This window comes from Synchiropus splendidus, chromosome 16 (assembly GCF_027744825.2).
Source record: "Synchiropus splendidus isolate RoL2022-P1 chromosome 16, RoL_Sspl_1.0, whole genome shotgun sequence".
Taxonomy (NCBI): domain Eukaryota; kingdom Metazoa; phylum Chordata; class Actinopteri; order Syngnathiformes; family Callionymidae; genus Synchiropus; species Synchiropus splendidus.
The window spans coordinates 19,947,017-19,960,547 of NC_071349.1; the positions used below are offsets into that span (position 1 = coordinate 19,947,017).

The window sequence follows — 13,531 nt, forward strand, 5'->3', positions numbered from 1 at the left end:
GTTTTGAGGTGGCCGTTGTAGCGTGGTAGCATGTTGCTGCTGTTGTGACTAACAGAAGTGGCCTCCACACAGCGCAGACATGCGGAAGAACGAGTTCGACTCGTCGTCGGATGAAGACGAGCCGGAGGACGCGCAGGCGAGCCCGCTGAACATCTCCTGGTGAGACCGCTTGACCCGTCACACCGCGGTGTTGCAGGCAGTCACGTGTCCGTCCTCCTCCCAGGATGCCCCTGTCGATCGTGGATTCCTGCCACTTCCTGGGAGTGTGCGCGCTACCTGGTGCGGCCGACCGCGTCACGCGCTTGTGTGCTTGTGTCTCGTGGGAACGAATGTGTTGTGTTTGTCAGGTTGCAGGTACAAGGACATCCGCAGGAACCTCCAGAGAGACGTCGGTGAGGACCATCGCTCTCCTCCTCCTCCTCCTCCTCCTTCTTGCTGTGACCCCGGGCGTGTTTGCGTGTCCCAACAGAGGAGCTGCAGAGCCAGGGGGTGCAGGACGTCTTCGTCTTCTGCACCAACGGGGAGCTGAGCAAGTACCGCGTGCCCTCGCTGCTGGCCACCTACGAGCACCGGGGCTTCGCCGTGCACCACTTCCCCTTCCTGGACGGAGACGTCCCCGAGCTGCCGCTGTGCAGCCGGATCCTGGAGGAGCTGCAGGGCTGCCTGCAGAGGAGCAGGAGGACCGTGCTCCAGTAAGTCACCTGCCGCCCGAGGGCTGAGGGCCGGGGAGAGAGAGAGAGAGACCCACTGACGTCTGTCTGGCGCTTCTGTCCGCAGCTGCTACGGAGGCCTGGGACGCTCGGGACTGGGTGAGTGGCCTTCAGTCTGAGTCCAGGGGCACGTGTCCGGATCAAACTTCTCTGGCCTGTGAGGCCTCCTCTACACGTGTGTGTGGAAGGTTTGAGAATCGGCCTCTAGGTGTCGCTGTCTTAGTTGCTGTGAAACAGAGTGGCACTGAGAGGAGAGTCAGGTGATGTTCATGCTGCCACTTGTGGCCAAAATTCGAATCAGGATTGTTCATTGTGTTGGTGAAAACATCCGAAATGCCAAATGAAATTTATAAAATACTGAAGAATGTAGGATAAACAGAGCACGAGCACGAGGCGCAGCTTCAGGAGCAGATGCAGCTCTGATGTGGCGGATGTGGGTCCTGTTCAGACGGCAGACGCTGGAGAAGTGTGTCGAGGGATTGATGATTGAAATGTCAGCGATCGCATGACTCCCGTCTCCCTCCACAGTGGCTGCCTGTCTGCTGATCCAGCTCTCTCCAGAGATGACGGCGCACAAAGCCATCGAGTTCCTCAGGGAGCACCGAGGAAGAGGAGCCATCCAGACGGTGAAGGTGACTTGTAGCAGACAGTCCATTGGGTGAGCCGCTCAGGAAGTCCACCTGACACGTGTCTTCCTCTCTCCACTGTGACCTTCCAGCAATACAACTTCCTGCACGAGTTTCGTGAGAAGTTTGCGGCGCACCAGGCCAACACGGAAGCTTTCACCGAGCGCTCGGTGTCCCGCTGAGTCGCCCGCCTCCGCTCCTCTGGCTGTGTCCGTCTCTCATGAGTGCACTTTACTAAGTTATGGCTTTTATCCTCTCTGTGATCAAATAAAGGTTTTGCTGGGGTCCGGCGTGTGCTGCCTCTTCTGTCCTCGGGAGACTTCAGAACCGTGCTTCTCCACTCAGGTCTCTGATGAGCTGCTTCAAGTCGCAGAGGAGTGACGGCAAGTCAACACCACAGTGGATTTCTTTATTCAAAGTCAACTAAACTCCAGAACAGGCTGATACATGAACTGTGGCTCCTCTGACTGGAGGAGCGCTTGATATCGCGCCACATGGAATAAATAAGCAGGTCCTCGTCACTGATGGGGCTGAACTTAACTAGAAGAACGTGGTGGTTCTGGTCAGCTATGGGTCACAAACACGGTCCTGAACGACACTCACGCATCAACGATGGCGAGGAGGAGGAGAGGGAGGAGTAGCTACGAGCAGATGGCGATTGTCCCTGTGCAAAGTTCACTGCGACTCAACACACCAGTCCCACAACTGAGCCGCTTTGACTCGTGTCCAGAAGGTCTGTGGTGGATGTCCATCTTCTAAGTTGTATAAAATGGTGAAAAAAGATGACAAAACTTTATTCATACACGAAGCAACAAAACCACATTTGAAAAACAAAACGGGTGTTTCCTTAAAATCCTAGCTACAGTGCGGAGCGATGATGCCGCTGGACGAAGAAGTCTGGCACCGTTCGTCCATGTGAGTGTTGAGGGGCGTGGGCAGTCCGTCCACACGTGTGTGTGTGTGAGGCGCAGCAGATGGGTGTCCTGGGAGCGGCTCCTCCACCCAGCACGTCGCCTAAGAGCTGACCAGGACGTAGATCATGCTGCGGGAAACAAGAGCGGAGCCTGGTGAGTGGCCGGCCCCGGCCCACGCCGGCTCGGCGCCGTACATACCCGTAGAGATAGTAGAAGAAGGAAAGGAGGTAGAAGGCCAGCTTGCACCAGCCCTCCTTCTGACAGTAGGCCAGGATGTCGGCGTTCATGATGGTGGTGGGGTCGTAGAGTCCTGGGCAGCTCATCACGGGTCGGCTCATGTACCTGTCACTCAGTCAGTCAGTAGAGGGTCCAGTGGAGCAGCGGGTGGGCGACTCACCTCCAGACATGGTAGGCCAGCAGCGGCATATTGAGACAGAGGGTGAGCCACTCGGCCGCGCAGAAGAACATCACGCAGAAGAAGAAGTGGATGAGATACTCGGGCAGCACCAGCTGGAGAGGACAAGAGAAACCTCCATGAGGCGGCGCCGACCCGCTTGGCGAATGCAGCGCTCAGTGAGCCCTGGTGACCTGAGAGAGGCGCCGACAGGCTGCATCCACAGGACTACACGTCGGGTGGGTGTCGGAGGGACGTCCCTGCTCTGAACCTGGCTCCTGCTCTCCATCCACCTTCTCAGAGCCTCGGAGGCTTTAGACCAGTTTCACCAGTTTCTCCTGCTCTACTGTAAGCCTCCGCCAGACACCCCAGCTTCTCCCTGCGACTGCCTCAGCCACTGGTGTCCAGGGCAGGTGACAAGAGCTAGTGGCGGGTCCCGCAACACCGATGCACCGAGCCATCCCAGCGTTGCTGCGCCTATCGCTTTAAGACAGTCTCGTGACTGTGCCGACTCGGCAAAAACGCGCTGAACTGCGTTTCAACAGGATGCAACTGCTGAAACCATCTGACCTCACAGTTCCTTGTGAATGTCTTTGTGGATCTAGGGGGCAGCTCCAGGGGAAACATCTGCCGTGTGGGACCATCTTGAGCTCCTCCTCGCCCCGTTTGTGCCTGTGTGTCTCTGTGTGTCTGAACAAGGTGGCTGCTTCCCTGACTCTGTGCTGTGGAAGACTGTACACACTTCCTTCTAGTCCCTCCCAGGCGTGGTCCTGCTAACTAGCGTCTCAGTTCCTCCTCGTGCTTCAGGCTGACGTGATGTCCTCAGCTTCCTCTGGCTCCAACTAAAGCTTCTGCGTTCAGGACTCAGGCGTAGTCATGTGGATACATCCTGAGGAACGGTGACGATGCCTTCTGGCTAAGGAGCAAAGCTCCTCCCACTCCTGGCGCCCACCCACGCACACACACACACGCGCACACCATGCATGAACGTGAGTGAGGGGAGGGGCAGATGGACGCACCACACGCAAGACCATGCAGAGCAGGAGGTGGGGGGGTCGGAGGGCAGCCCACAGATGGTTGGTGCAGGGAGAAGAGCAAGAATGTGTCCAGAACCTGCACTGTGCTGCTAAACACGCAGCCCAAATGGGCCTCAGCAGCCGGAAGTGCTGCTCGCTTCAGTCGGACAAGCAAAGTGGCGATACTGCTGAGCTGTGGTTTCTCCGGCCATCTGCTCCGGAGCAAAGGTGGCAGCGCCAAGCGCACCTCAAGGCCACCCAGCAGGAGATTAGACTCACTGGCTGCAACTGTGCGTTCAATAGGCTTTCAAACAAAACTGACTCAAACTCAACCACAGCAACAAAAGAACATGACATAAAAAAAACCATGAGAAAGAGGGTGCAAGTGTGTGCTTCCAGGACAGACCCGAGCCATACGCGGCCCTTCACCTGTATTTTCACAGCCCTCGTGCAGTCAGACTGGAACCTTACAACTCATGTGCAGTGACTATTTTACTCAGTTTCTGTTTTACCTACTGCTAGTTCAACAGTAAACTTGCTTCAAGAATAGAATAAATCTCCTTTGCCATTTTTTTGGCACATTTACATTGAAAGAAAATATATTTTGAAATAACTTCACTTCAGCTGTTATTGGTATAGTCCAGTTTTATTTTGATTTATATTCAAACACAAATACATATAACATGAAATGTTTGTTTGTTATTTATCTTTGTAGGTCCACGTTACTCAAGTATATATTTTAGATTTTTTCATCGCCGCCTTTCTTCTGGTGCGAGGCCCCCTCACAACAGTCAGTGTATGATCTGTCCGTCTCAGTTCTGGGTGACAACAGTCCCTTCTCTGCTGTCTCTCTTGTGCTGGGAGGTGGCTGGAGTTAGCACATTAGAACTGAGAGACAAATGTGTTCTCTGCTAAAACACAGCCACACAGACTCAGAAGGTCAGTTCTACTCATTGACCAGGAACAGATGCGTACACACTGGAAAGAATATTCTGTTGACTAATACATATTTTGGTATATTTAATTCCACTAATAAAATATCAATATCAGTATTTTGTAAAACTGATCAAAGTTCATTGTGTAGTGGCCTCAAATTGTACCTCGATGACACATACACGAGTGAAAAGCCTGTTTGTTTACATTAGAAGGTTGGACGTCAGTAATCCTAATTCATCTGCTCTAACCCTTGTCCGGGACGACTGTCACAACATTCCTGACTGACCAAACTCGAAGCAAACAAAGGGAAGGTTGTCATCAAGACCATGCATGTTTTGAGCATTTGCAAGTCTCTTCAGTTAACAGCTCAGGCAAAGCGGACTTTCATCACGACTTTATTTAACTTAAGGCGTGAACATGTCAGAAGCACCAGTGTGGAGAGCTGCACGGTATCGACACGCTTCATGACCAGCAGACGTGTACGAACTGCACCGAGCCCTGGTCTAAAACCGACGGTTGTTAACTGAAAAGACGTTTGCAAACACTTCCTCGTGCAAAAATGACAAGACTGCAGAGTCGAACAGCATGTCAAGAGACTGGTACAAACCTTCAGTGCAATTTTGATTCTTTTTATCTTTTTGACCCTTTCAACTGTCTTTTTGCCGTTTAAGAGTAAAAATATGAAGCAGATTAGGAAAAACAAAAAGCATTAGAGTTGGACAGCAGACAGGAAGTCAGAACAGCCAGGTCATTTAGCAAAACAGTGCAGAGGAACCGCCCGAGAAGAAGTCACAGCAAATCTGCATGCAGCCACCGAGGCGGGGACAGCGCTCAGACACTTACCGGATTTAAAGTGTTACACTGATCTATGGGGTTCTTGTAATCCGTCTTCAGCTCGTCAAAAGCTATTATCTGTGGGGAGAACAAGATGGCCGTCAAGTCATGAAGTGGACTGTAACGCAACTGCAGGGTTGCCAGACCCGCAACTAGTCGCGATGCCTTCACTTGCTCCGCACCAACACCAGATCTGTTGCCGCGTCGGCGACCAGCACGTCACATGTCGACAGTCATGTGACTAGTCATCTAGTAATACCTAGTAATAACAGCCGACTACACCATTCAGAGTGATGGTGATGGAGTACGAATGGAGATGAACTCTCCATCTATGCTTGGATTTGAGGATCTCTTCACCCTTGCTCTACAGAAGGCTCCAGTAACTCCCTGTGCTAATGTGGCGCTGCTGACAGCTACACTTGTCGCAGCAGCCTGGCTCCCACAGGCGCCTCTTCCTCGACAGCTCCTGAATCAATGCAGCAGATTAAAAGCTCTTCAGCACACAGAGAATATGAAGCACACAAACTCAAAGATTGAGGCGGCTTCTGTAAAGCAGGGGGTCTCAATCCGATCCACACAGGGGACGCAGGGGGTGCAGGTTTTTGTTCCAACCAAACAAGAGCACACAGGTGAAGCAATCAGGTGCAGCTGAAACAAACGGCACCAGACTCACAATCAACCGATGACAGTCTTCAGACACCTGGCAGGCCACAAGGTGACTGGCTGGACCGGAACCTGCTCCCACTGAGGCCCTTTGAGGACCGGCTTGAGACCCCCTCTTTACGGGGTCAGCTACACAACCAACTAAAACCTCTGATGCAATTCAAGTGGTCCTCATTGGATCTAACGAGCCACGACCACAAGGTGATGGACAAACCTTCTAAAACCTTCTAATCCCAGTCGCTAATGTTGAGGAGCGGAAACACACCGCAGTGTGAGGCTGAAGAGAACTAACTGCCTGAAGTCATCGGGTAAGTCGTTCGACTTCTCGAGTACGTCTGATGTATCATGACTAACAACACGACATCATTGTCTGTACATTTACACGCGGAGAGACAGTGATGAGGTTAAAGTGCATTATGCTCCCCAGAACAGTCAGACGGCAAAATGAATGGCGGCTCAATCCGGGAAGCGAGAACCCGCTCTCGTTATAAAAGCTAACCAGAGAGCGTGACTAAAGCGGCACTGAAACTGCTTTGGTAGGTTCCCCGGGGGTCACCCTTCTCTCAGCCAACAACATACATGTGTTTGGGAAATGTAAAGCGTCCAAGTGTGACGGGTGATGGTGGCTAGCTTAGCATGAGCTAGCAGCGTAGCCTCCGGTGCTAGCCCCGGTTTCCACCTGTCACCGGTCCGACAGTCTTCTGTTCGTTTCTTGTGACACGTCTCGGTGGCAGTTGGTGGAAATGTGTACTTACATGCCAGATAGCAAAGAAGATAAGTGCAGCCGTGAGCAGTAGCGCAAGCATATAACAGAAGGCCGCGAATGTGAACGCCATTTTCGTGTTCTTAGCTCGGTCGGCGGATGAAGCCTGGCAGCGAGTCACAGCAGCCTTCTTCTTCTCGCACCACTCACATGACTGACACGCTAGTTAGCGCAACACTGACGCCAGGTGGACACACCTAGAACTGCAGGTCTGCTAAATCCTTTTTTATTTCAAAAAGAGATTTAATTAAATAATATTTTAATGTCTCTTCATCGTGGAGGTATTGGAGCACGTGAATATGTTATGATATTTATGGTCTCTGACATACCAAGTATTTCTCAGTTGATGACTGTTCAGGAATGACACTGAAACACATTCACCTTTAATGGTAAATCATTTTGCAAAATAAATGTTATAACTCATTTTGCACTCTAATCTCCAAAAGAAAGGAAAAACAGCCAGGGAAACCCAGCAACATCACTGACATTTTATTTGGACCACAGGAGACAGTAAACATCTTTATAAAATATGGAAAATAGAAAGATCATGGCAAGAGTTGACACCAATGCCAGGAGGCAGCTGGTCATGTTCCAGGTGTGGTTCTTTAGAAAGGTTTGAGACTTGGTCACCATATCGACATCAAAAGCAGGACACATTCACAAGCTGGAATAAAAAACACCCATGAGGCCATCGTGGGACATTGGAGGCAAAGGTTTTCCAATTCCTCAGAACGAAACCGAATACATCCCTCAGATCAAAGACAAGTGTTTTACAACATCCAAACTGTGCTTCAATTTAAAGGGTGGAATTGATAGGAAGCATGCAAGAGAGCAGCTGATGAGACGGAGGCGCGTTCACCACGACAGAGCAAGCACAGCAGAACTCCACACTTGAGGTTTCATGGAATTTCTTTTTAAATATTTTGGAGCAGAGTCCATTGCACATGTTCCAGATGTTCCAACTTTAGCCATGAGAGGTTAAAGTCTGTGGTCTAAAGAGGTTAAAACATCACCGAGTACAACTTCTAGTCGATCATTAAGCAACAGCTTCACAAGTTTTCTGGTACAGCAGCAAAAATACTGGCCAACATCAGTGGGCGACAAGAAGTGGCATCCTGAAGTCCGCGCTGGTCCAAGATAAGAACTTATCAAAACCACAATTCATCGACTAAACATGGGCCTTTTTTATCTGCACAAAGTCCCTTGGTGAAATGTTGTCACTGCGCGCCTGAACACCTCTGCGACGATGAGAAAAACATGAGGATTTTCCATTTCAAAACAAGTGTTAAGACAAGCCATTGCTATCGGCAGACTTGGAGGTATGATGTCACACATCACGTGACTAAGCCATGAGACTGCTCCACGCCTGTGCTCATTCCACAGATCATTTCTGTAAACACTGCGGAGTGAGTTTGACAACTTGAGTCCCACAAATCTGAGAGGATTCCATTCTAAATTGTCATTTAAATCCAAGCAGTATTGACATATTGATGTGTTAGAGACCAATTAAATGGGTTAAAAAATGATCAGACAGCAGGTGTTTGTAAGCGGCAATGTGCAGTCAATCGGTTCAAATAAGTAGTGACTGTGCCAATGCGGTTGTTTTCATTCATATTTTGGGAATTTTCAGGGTCAGTCGGAGAGCATCATCTCATACATGACACAGTTATATGAAGAGGCATGGGAGGAACTGGGGCAGAGGACAAACCCATTTCTGCCACTTAACATTCATTACCTTCCCCTCTGTGTCAATACGGTGGGCACTATTTTTTTTTTCGACTTTTCGCAATATTTCAGGTCAATCGTGACGTGAAGTGACCGACGACTGTTTGAGGGTCGACCAGTTGATAATACTGGGCTGTAAGGTTTTGTTTTCCTTCACTACCACGACATGTGGTGTTCAGAAGAAGTGGGTCAATTCAAAGGCAGTTTGAGTTGTAAACATTGGTTAGTTATCCGAGGAAATGGCTGCACATTCAAAAGAGAAAACTGATCTGCCAGGACATTCAAACACAGTTACACGGACAGTGATCCCAATGCTCGACAGCACAACACCCACCAACACTAATAAGTCTGGACAGCTTTCCCGCTCAAACCTGCATCCCAGCGGTGAGCTTGTCAACGAGACACACAAGTCAAATGCAGAGACACACAAATCCCATGTTTCTTCCCAAAACAGACGCACAAACATGACTTCAGTCCGCAAATCTCTGCTCGACTTGGAAGCTGCTGGCAGCTCATCGCATGGAGCTGGAATCCTTTCAGTGGTGACGTCCCAGGCAGAGTGGAGTGGTTAGAAATGTGAGAAACACTGACAAGAAACCTCAGACTGGAGGTGCGGCAGGATGTTTGTTTTTGGCGCTAAAAGAATAAGCTACAGAATAAGAGGGAGTCAGTAAGAGACCAGCACTTGTCCAGTTAGAAGCTACAGGAGTGTTAACGCAGCAGACACGAGGCCGGCACGTGGAGAGGTCGTAGAGGGGCGACCAGCTGACACCTCTGCGATTGTCTGAACCCATCGACAGCAGCAGAAGCATGAAACTGACCACAAACACACTGATGGACCGAGGTCGGGCACAAAGAGGAGCAGACACATTGACCGAGGAGCGACGGCTTGACCGGATGGATTTAGCTGAAGAAGCCCAGCTTGCTCTTGAGCCACTCTTCTGTCAGGTCCTCCGTGTTTCGGATCTCAAACACCTGAGCAGGACAGCAGGGGAAGCACCCGTTAGGCTTGATCCAGACATATCATCATTCATGTGTCTGAGCTCACAAACCTTGGTCAGTCCCACGGTATGCACCAGTTTGTTTTTGCTTCCCGCGTACATTATCTGCTGCTCCATGTGGCAACCTGCCGACACAAGCACCGGACGTTTGAGCCCAGACAGCAGGCTTCGCACCGCAACACTGACGTGTTCTCACCAACTGGGCTGGAGAAGATGAAGCACAGCGGGTAGGAAATGCGTCCGTCCGAGTGTTCGTACTTGTAGCTGTAGACAACAAATGTATCTGTGGCTAAGAACGTTTCACTTCTCCTCATCGTCACACCATTACAGGTGAAATCATCTTTTCATGTGCCAATAACAGAGCCTGATGAAAGGATATCGTGGCTGTCTCTCCGGAAGTTCATCCTTGAGCTCATCGGGGGAAAGGTCCTGGAATAAAACACCACAAAACATATGCTTGAACTTCAGGCCGAGTCATTGCAGCTGAGACCAACCGAAACTAAACTAGAAAGGCTCTTCCACATGAAGATTTCGCTCCGTCGAACACAGTGTTCAGCTAAACACTGACCTTTAGCGGGGAAATTTCAAACGTGGTGTCTACTTCCTCTCTGCACACACCCACTTCTGAGGCCACGTACCTCGTACTCCTCCTCCAGAATGACCAGCTGCCGCTTTTTGTCGATCTTCACTGGAATAAGAAGAAATAAATGAGTTATAACAGTTGAGCATCTTGCATGTGAATCCACCAGGGTGGATTTCATCCTTTGAGGAACAAGATCTATACTGTTTCCTTGTTTCTATCAGGAGCAGCACTTGTGTCTGCAACACAGCACCAGCTGATTCTCTGTTCAGACGTAAAGCCAGTGTGAAGTCACGGCAGAAACTTCTCGCTCTCACAATAGTGTCACACTTGGCTAAATGAAATCCTGAGAAAGCGAATGTTACCGCAATTATCCCGAGTTAAGAACGAGTTCCGGTTGCCATGGTTACCAGTCAGTGTGGCGGTACTACTCTGAGGTGATGAGTAGGAAATCCATCAGGAGATCAAAGCAGATTTCAAAGGAAGAAGCCTGAATCAACATGGGAGCAAATGCCTCAGAAGCAGCTCAGACACTTCCTCTTCCAAATACAGTCCATGCTGGTGGCACTGTGAAGATCATTTTGTCTCTGTTTTGAAGCCGACGTGGTGCTTGGGTCGTGTAAAGAGTAACTTAAACACACACATCTGGATGTGTGGTTGGCTCCAGAAAGCTCAGTTTAGATCGACACAAAAAGATCTATTTTTCTTTCCTCATCCTACCAGGTGACAGAAGATGCCCCGTGGCCCTTTTGCTAGAGACTCGGCTTGTCTGACCACATTTCACTCACAGCAGGACGCACTGACCAGAATTACTGGCTTATGCCTTGTACTCTGCAGATGGAGGGGTGGGGTGAGAAATTCTGGAGGGTGACCCACTTCTACACACTGTCCAGAATTGGACTGGAACAAAAGAGTGAGTCGTTTTGTGACCACGCCAACAGGACAGGTCTGTAAACACCACGTAACTTCACGACACCAGCGTCTTCTCACGCCTGTGTTCCGCTCCAGGATTACATCATTTCTGGAAATCTGTTTGCTAAGATTACAAGTGTAATAATCCAACTTTCTTCAGCTCTTCATGCCGCTCAGTTGAAATCTTCGTCGCTAATACCCAAGCTACCACTCACTTCACTGAGGAACATATTAAAAATACAGCTTGAAATTTGGATCTATGGACCTGAGTTTTGGTGAGAAAAATGCACGGCGTGAACTTCACAACTGAAGTCCATGACATCACGAGAGAGTTGTGGCTACTCACTGACGATGGCGGCGTTGTTGTTCTCCTTCCGAAAGCGGAACTTCTTCAGCTTTTCCACCAGGTCGGCATCCACCTCACAAACCACCAGTGACTCGCACTGGAAAACATGAGGGCTCCGTTAGACCTGGCGCCACTCAAGATGCAAGTTAGCGTTTTAGCTTTCAAGATGTACCGATGGAGGAGATTTGACGGATTCATGAACCAGCTTTCACACTTCCTGTCACTGCAACAAAGCTCCTCAATATCACGCAAAGACCACGGACACTCGCACGTAAACATCTTCATTCACCGCGTTTTAACATACCTATAATACACATAACTCCTCATCATTATTAAGTAGCTACTGTCACTCACTCGCTTGCAGTTAAAGGTAGGTGTCTGTTTATTCCGGCCTTATTTCCTGTTGCATCTTATTATGGCTCTGCTGAAAATAGTTCTGTCCAATATTGTCATCTTAAACTCAAATCCATTGGTGCCAACACGTGTGAGGGGAAAGGTAAAGGATGGAGCAGTTAAATAAGGGTAAGAGGCTCCGAACTTCAGTCGCGCTCCCACAGACATGACATAACTTCAACACAGGCGCAGCTCTGAAGTCTCAGCTGACTCTCTGGTTTCTATGATTCCACCTTCTTGGACAGATGGTGGGTGGGAGTGAGGATTTCGCTGCAGCTTAGAGAGGCATCCAGGGAGATTAGGGATGCTCGTGGGAGTCTGTCAGGCGTTGGGAGGAACGAAACGAGAAGCCATGGAGGCGCAGTGGAGGAACAGCGACGCCTCTCATCTGAGGAGACATGGCTGCTCCTCTCACTTCCTGTCAGCTCGAGAACAAAAGAAGCCAGTAAAGTGCAACACTAAAAACGGAAGTCCGTGTGTTACTCCACATGACTGGAGACTAAAGGTGACGTGTCAGGCGGCGAAGCCTCGGGGACACGGTTCGACTCGATAAAAAAAGCTGCGCTCGCGAGCAGGAAGCTGCGAGACATGTCGAAACACATCAACGAGAATTGGCTACAACGCTTCCAAAACACAGGGAAATCAATGAAACGTCCTTTCAAAATAAAATAGGAGCCGCGTTCTGCAAAGCACTTCAGAGCATTATAGTAAACAACTGTGGCATGAGCTGGGTTTAGCTCATACATATTGCTGCTAGACTTTACAACAATAATACAATGGTGATTATAATTCGCGTGGCTTTTTAAAACAATACAATCGAAAAATAGCTGACTTTCAGTTCACTGTCTAATAATTTAATTTCTGTAGATGTGAGCCGTAATATTTGATTAGCGCCGTTTATTGGGCAGAAAAGATATACATTTGGATCAAATAATAAATAAAAACAAATTAGTGCTATTATTTTGAAAGTCACCTGAGGAAACCCTCTTTCTTTTCGGTCCGACTTGACAGAGGGTGGAACTCATGCTAAGCTAACCGACTAAAGCTAACGAATCTGCGACCCTACTTTTGATCGGAACAGTCCTAAAAACCCGAATCCACATCTGCACATCTCGGGGGAGAGACGAGAACACGCTCCGCGACAGTCTGACAGACGGACTCACCATCGTGGCGGGATCAGAAGAGAGTAACGCTGCAGCTGCCGCCTCACTGGCACCAACACAGACTCGGACTGTTTCACTTCACAAGATCTTGTGACGAGTTTCACAAAAGCTCCGCAGCGCCACCGCGTGGAACAAACGAAACATAACGCTACACTTCTGCTGGTGCGCAACATTCACGTTCATAAGATTGTAATAACATATGTATCATTATAATGTAGCTAACAGAAATAAGCTTCATATATATATATATATATATATATATATATATATATATATATATATATATATATATATATATACAGTATGTATATTGTGTTAAGTATGCAGATATGTCTGACACCTAGTCCGAGTAAGTATAATGTAATATCACTCCGTGAGTTGCCATGTGTCAAGTGTGTTGAGTTCCTTCCACTAACATTGGACTATTGTAATTTATGGGTCAGACAGATTAAGCACGTGTCTAACTATTGACCAAGAGTTTTACCAGTGAGATGTTCTCTCTCTAACCACCAAACAGGGCCCTAAATATTGAGCCCTAAACTGACACATCCACAC

The 13,531-nt window shown here is 49.0% G+C and overlaps 3 protein-coding genes across 15 annotated transcripts in view; 1 reads left to right on the forward strand and 2 right to left on the reverse strand.

The window, feature by feature from the left end:
• The window catches only part of cdkn3 (cyclin-dependent kinase inhibitor 3), a 5,624-nt gene extending 3,854 nt beyond the window's left edge, over window positions 1–1,770 (forward strand). For 6 of the 11 annotated variants that reach the window (XM_053844431.1, XM_053844425.1, XM_053844428.1 and 3 more), the window contains exons 2-8: window positions 73–159; window positions 224–279; window positions 348–392; window positions 470–692; window positions 778–809; window positions 1,239–1,342; window positions 1,429–1,640. In XM_053844431.1, coding sequence (XP_053700406.1) covers window positions 80–159; window positions 224–279; window positions 348–392; window positions 470–692; window positions 778–809; window positions 1,239–1,342; window positions 1,429–1,518 — 630 coding nt within the window. In that variant the 5' untranslated portion in view covers window positions 73–79 and the 3' untranslated portion in view covers window positions 1,519–1,640. Of the gene's footprint in view, window positions 1–72; window positions 160–223; window positions 280–347; window positions 393–469; window positions 693–777; window positions 810–1,238; window positions 1,343–1,428 lie in introns of all 11 variants that reach the window. The other 5 variants (XM_053844435.1, XM_053844433.1, XM_053844430.1 and 2 more) reach the window with 2 other exon arrangements.
• Window positions 1,771–2,111: 341 nt separating this feature from the next.
• cnih1 (cornichon family AMPA receptor auxiliary protein 1) lies at window positions 2,112–6,991 on the reverse strand. Of its 2 annotated transcripts, XM_053844437.1 has the most exons (6): window positions 6,849–6,991; window positions 5,440–5,508; window positions 5,204–5,251; window positions 2,648–2,760; window positions 2,449–2,592; window positions 2,112–2,378 (listed from the first exon to the last, which is right to left on the reverse strand). In XM_053844437.1, exons 1-6 carry the CDS (start codon window positions 6,927–6,929, stop codon window positions 2,351–2,353), a joined length of 483 nt encoding a protein of 160 aa, XP_053700412.1. In that variant the 5' UTR covers window positions 6,930–6,991; the 3' UTR covers window positions 2,112–2,350. The 2 variants fall into 2 exon arrangements, with proteins under 2 accessions (XP_053700412.1, XP_053700413.1); XM_053844438.1 differs by lacking the exon at window positions 5,204–5,251.
• Window positions 6,992–7,329: 338 nt separating this feature from the next.
• On the reverse strand, window positions 7,330–13,099 carry gmfb (glia maturation factor, beta). Of its 2 annotated transcripts, none has more exons than XM_053845980.1 (7): window positions 12,977–13,099; window positions 11,421–11,517; window positions 10,221–10,270; window positions 9,960–10,011; window positions 9,779–9,859; window positions 9,634–9,707; window positions 7,330–9,556 (listed from the first exon to the last, which is right to left on the reverse strand). In XM_053845980.1, exons 1-7 carry the CDS (start codon window positions 12,977–12,979, stop codon window positions 9,485–9,487), a joined length of 429 nt encoding a protein of 142 aa, XP_053701955.1. In that variant the 5' UTR covers window positions 12,980–13,099; the 3' UTR covers window positions 7,330–9,484. The 2 variants fall into 2 exon arrangements, with proteins under 2 accessions (XP_053701955.1, XP_053701956.1); XM_053845981.1 differs by having other exon boundaries at window positions 9,769–9,859.
• Window positions 13,100–13,531: the final 432 nt, after the last annotated feature.

Coding starts and splice junctions, on each gene's coding strand:
- cnih1 (XM_053844437.1), bottom strand. CDS start 6,929: ATGGCGTTCACATTCGCGGCCTTCTGTTATATGCTTGCGCTACTGCTC. Junction 2,761..5,203: donor GAATCAAAATTGCACTGAAG/GTTTGTACCAGT, acceptor TGTCCTCTCCAG/CTGGTGCTGCCCGAGTATCT. Junction 2,379..2,448: donor TTCTTCTACTATCTCTACGG/GTATGTACGGCG, acceptor TGTTTCCCGCAG/CATGATCTACGTCCTGGTCA.
- gmfb (XM_053845980.1), bottom strand. Junction 9,708..9,778: donor CATCTTCTCCAGCCCAGTTG/GTGAGAACACGT, acceptor TTGTGTCGGCAG/GTTGCCACATGGAGCAGCAG. Junction 9,557..9,633: donor ATACCGTGGGACTGACCAAG/GTTTGTGAGCTC, acceptor TGTCCTGCTCAG/GTGTTTGAGATCCGAAACAC.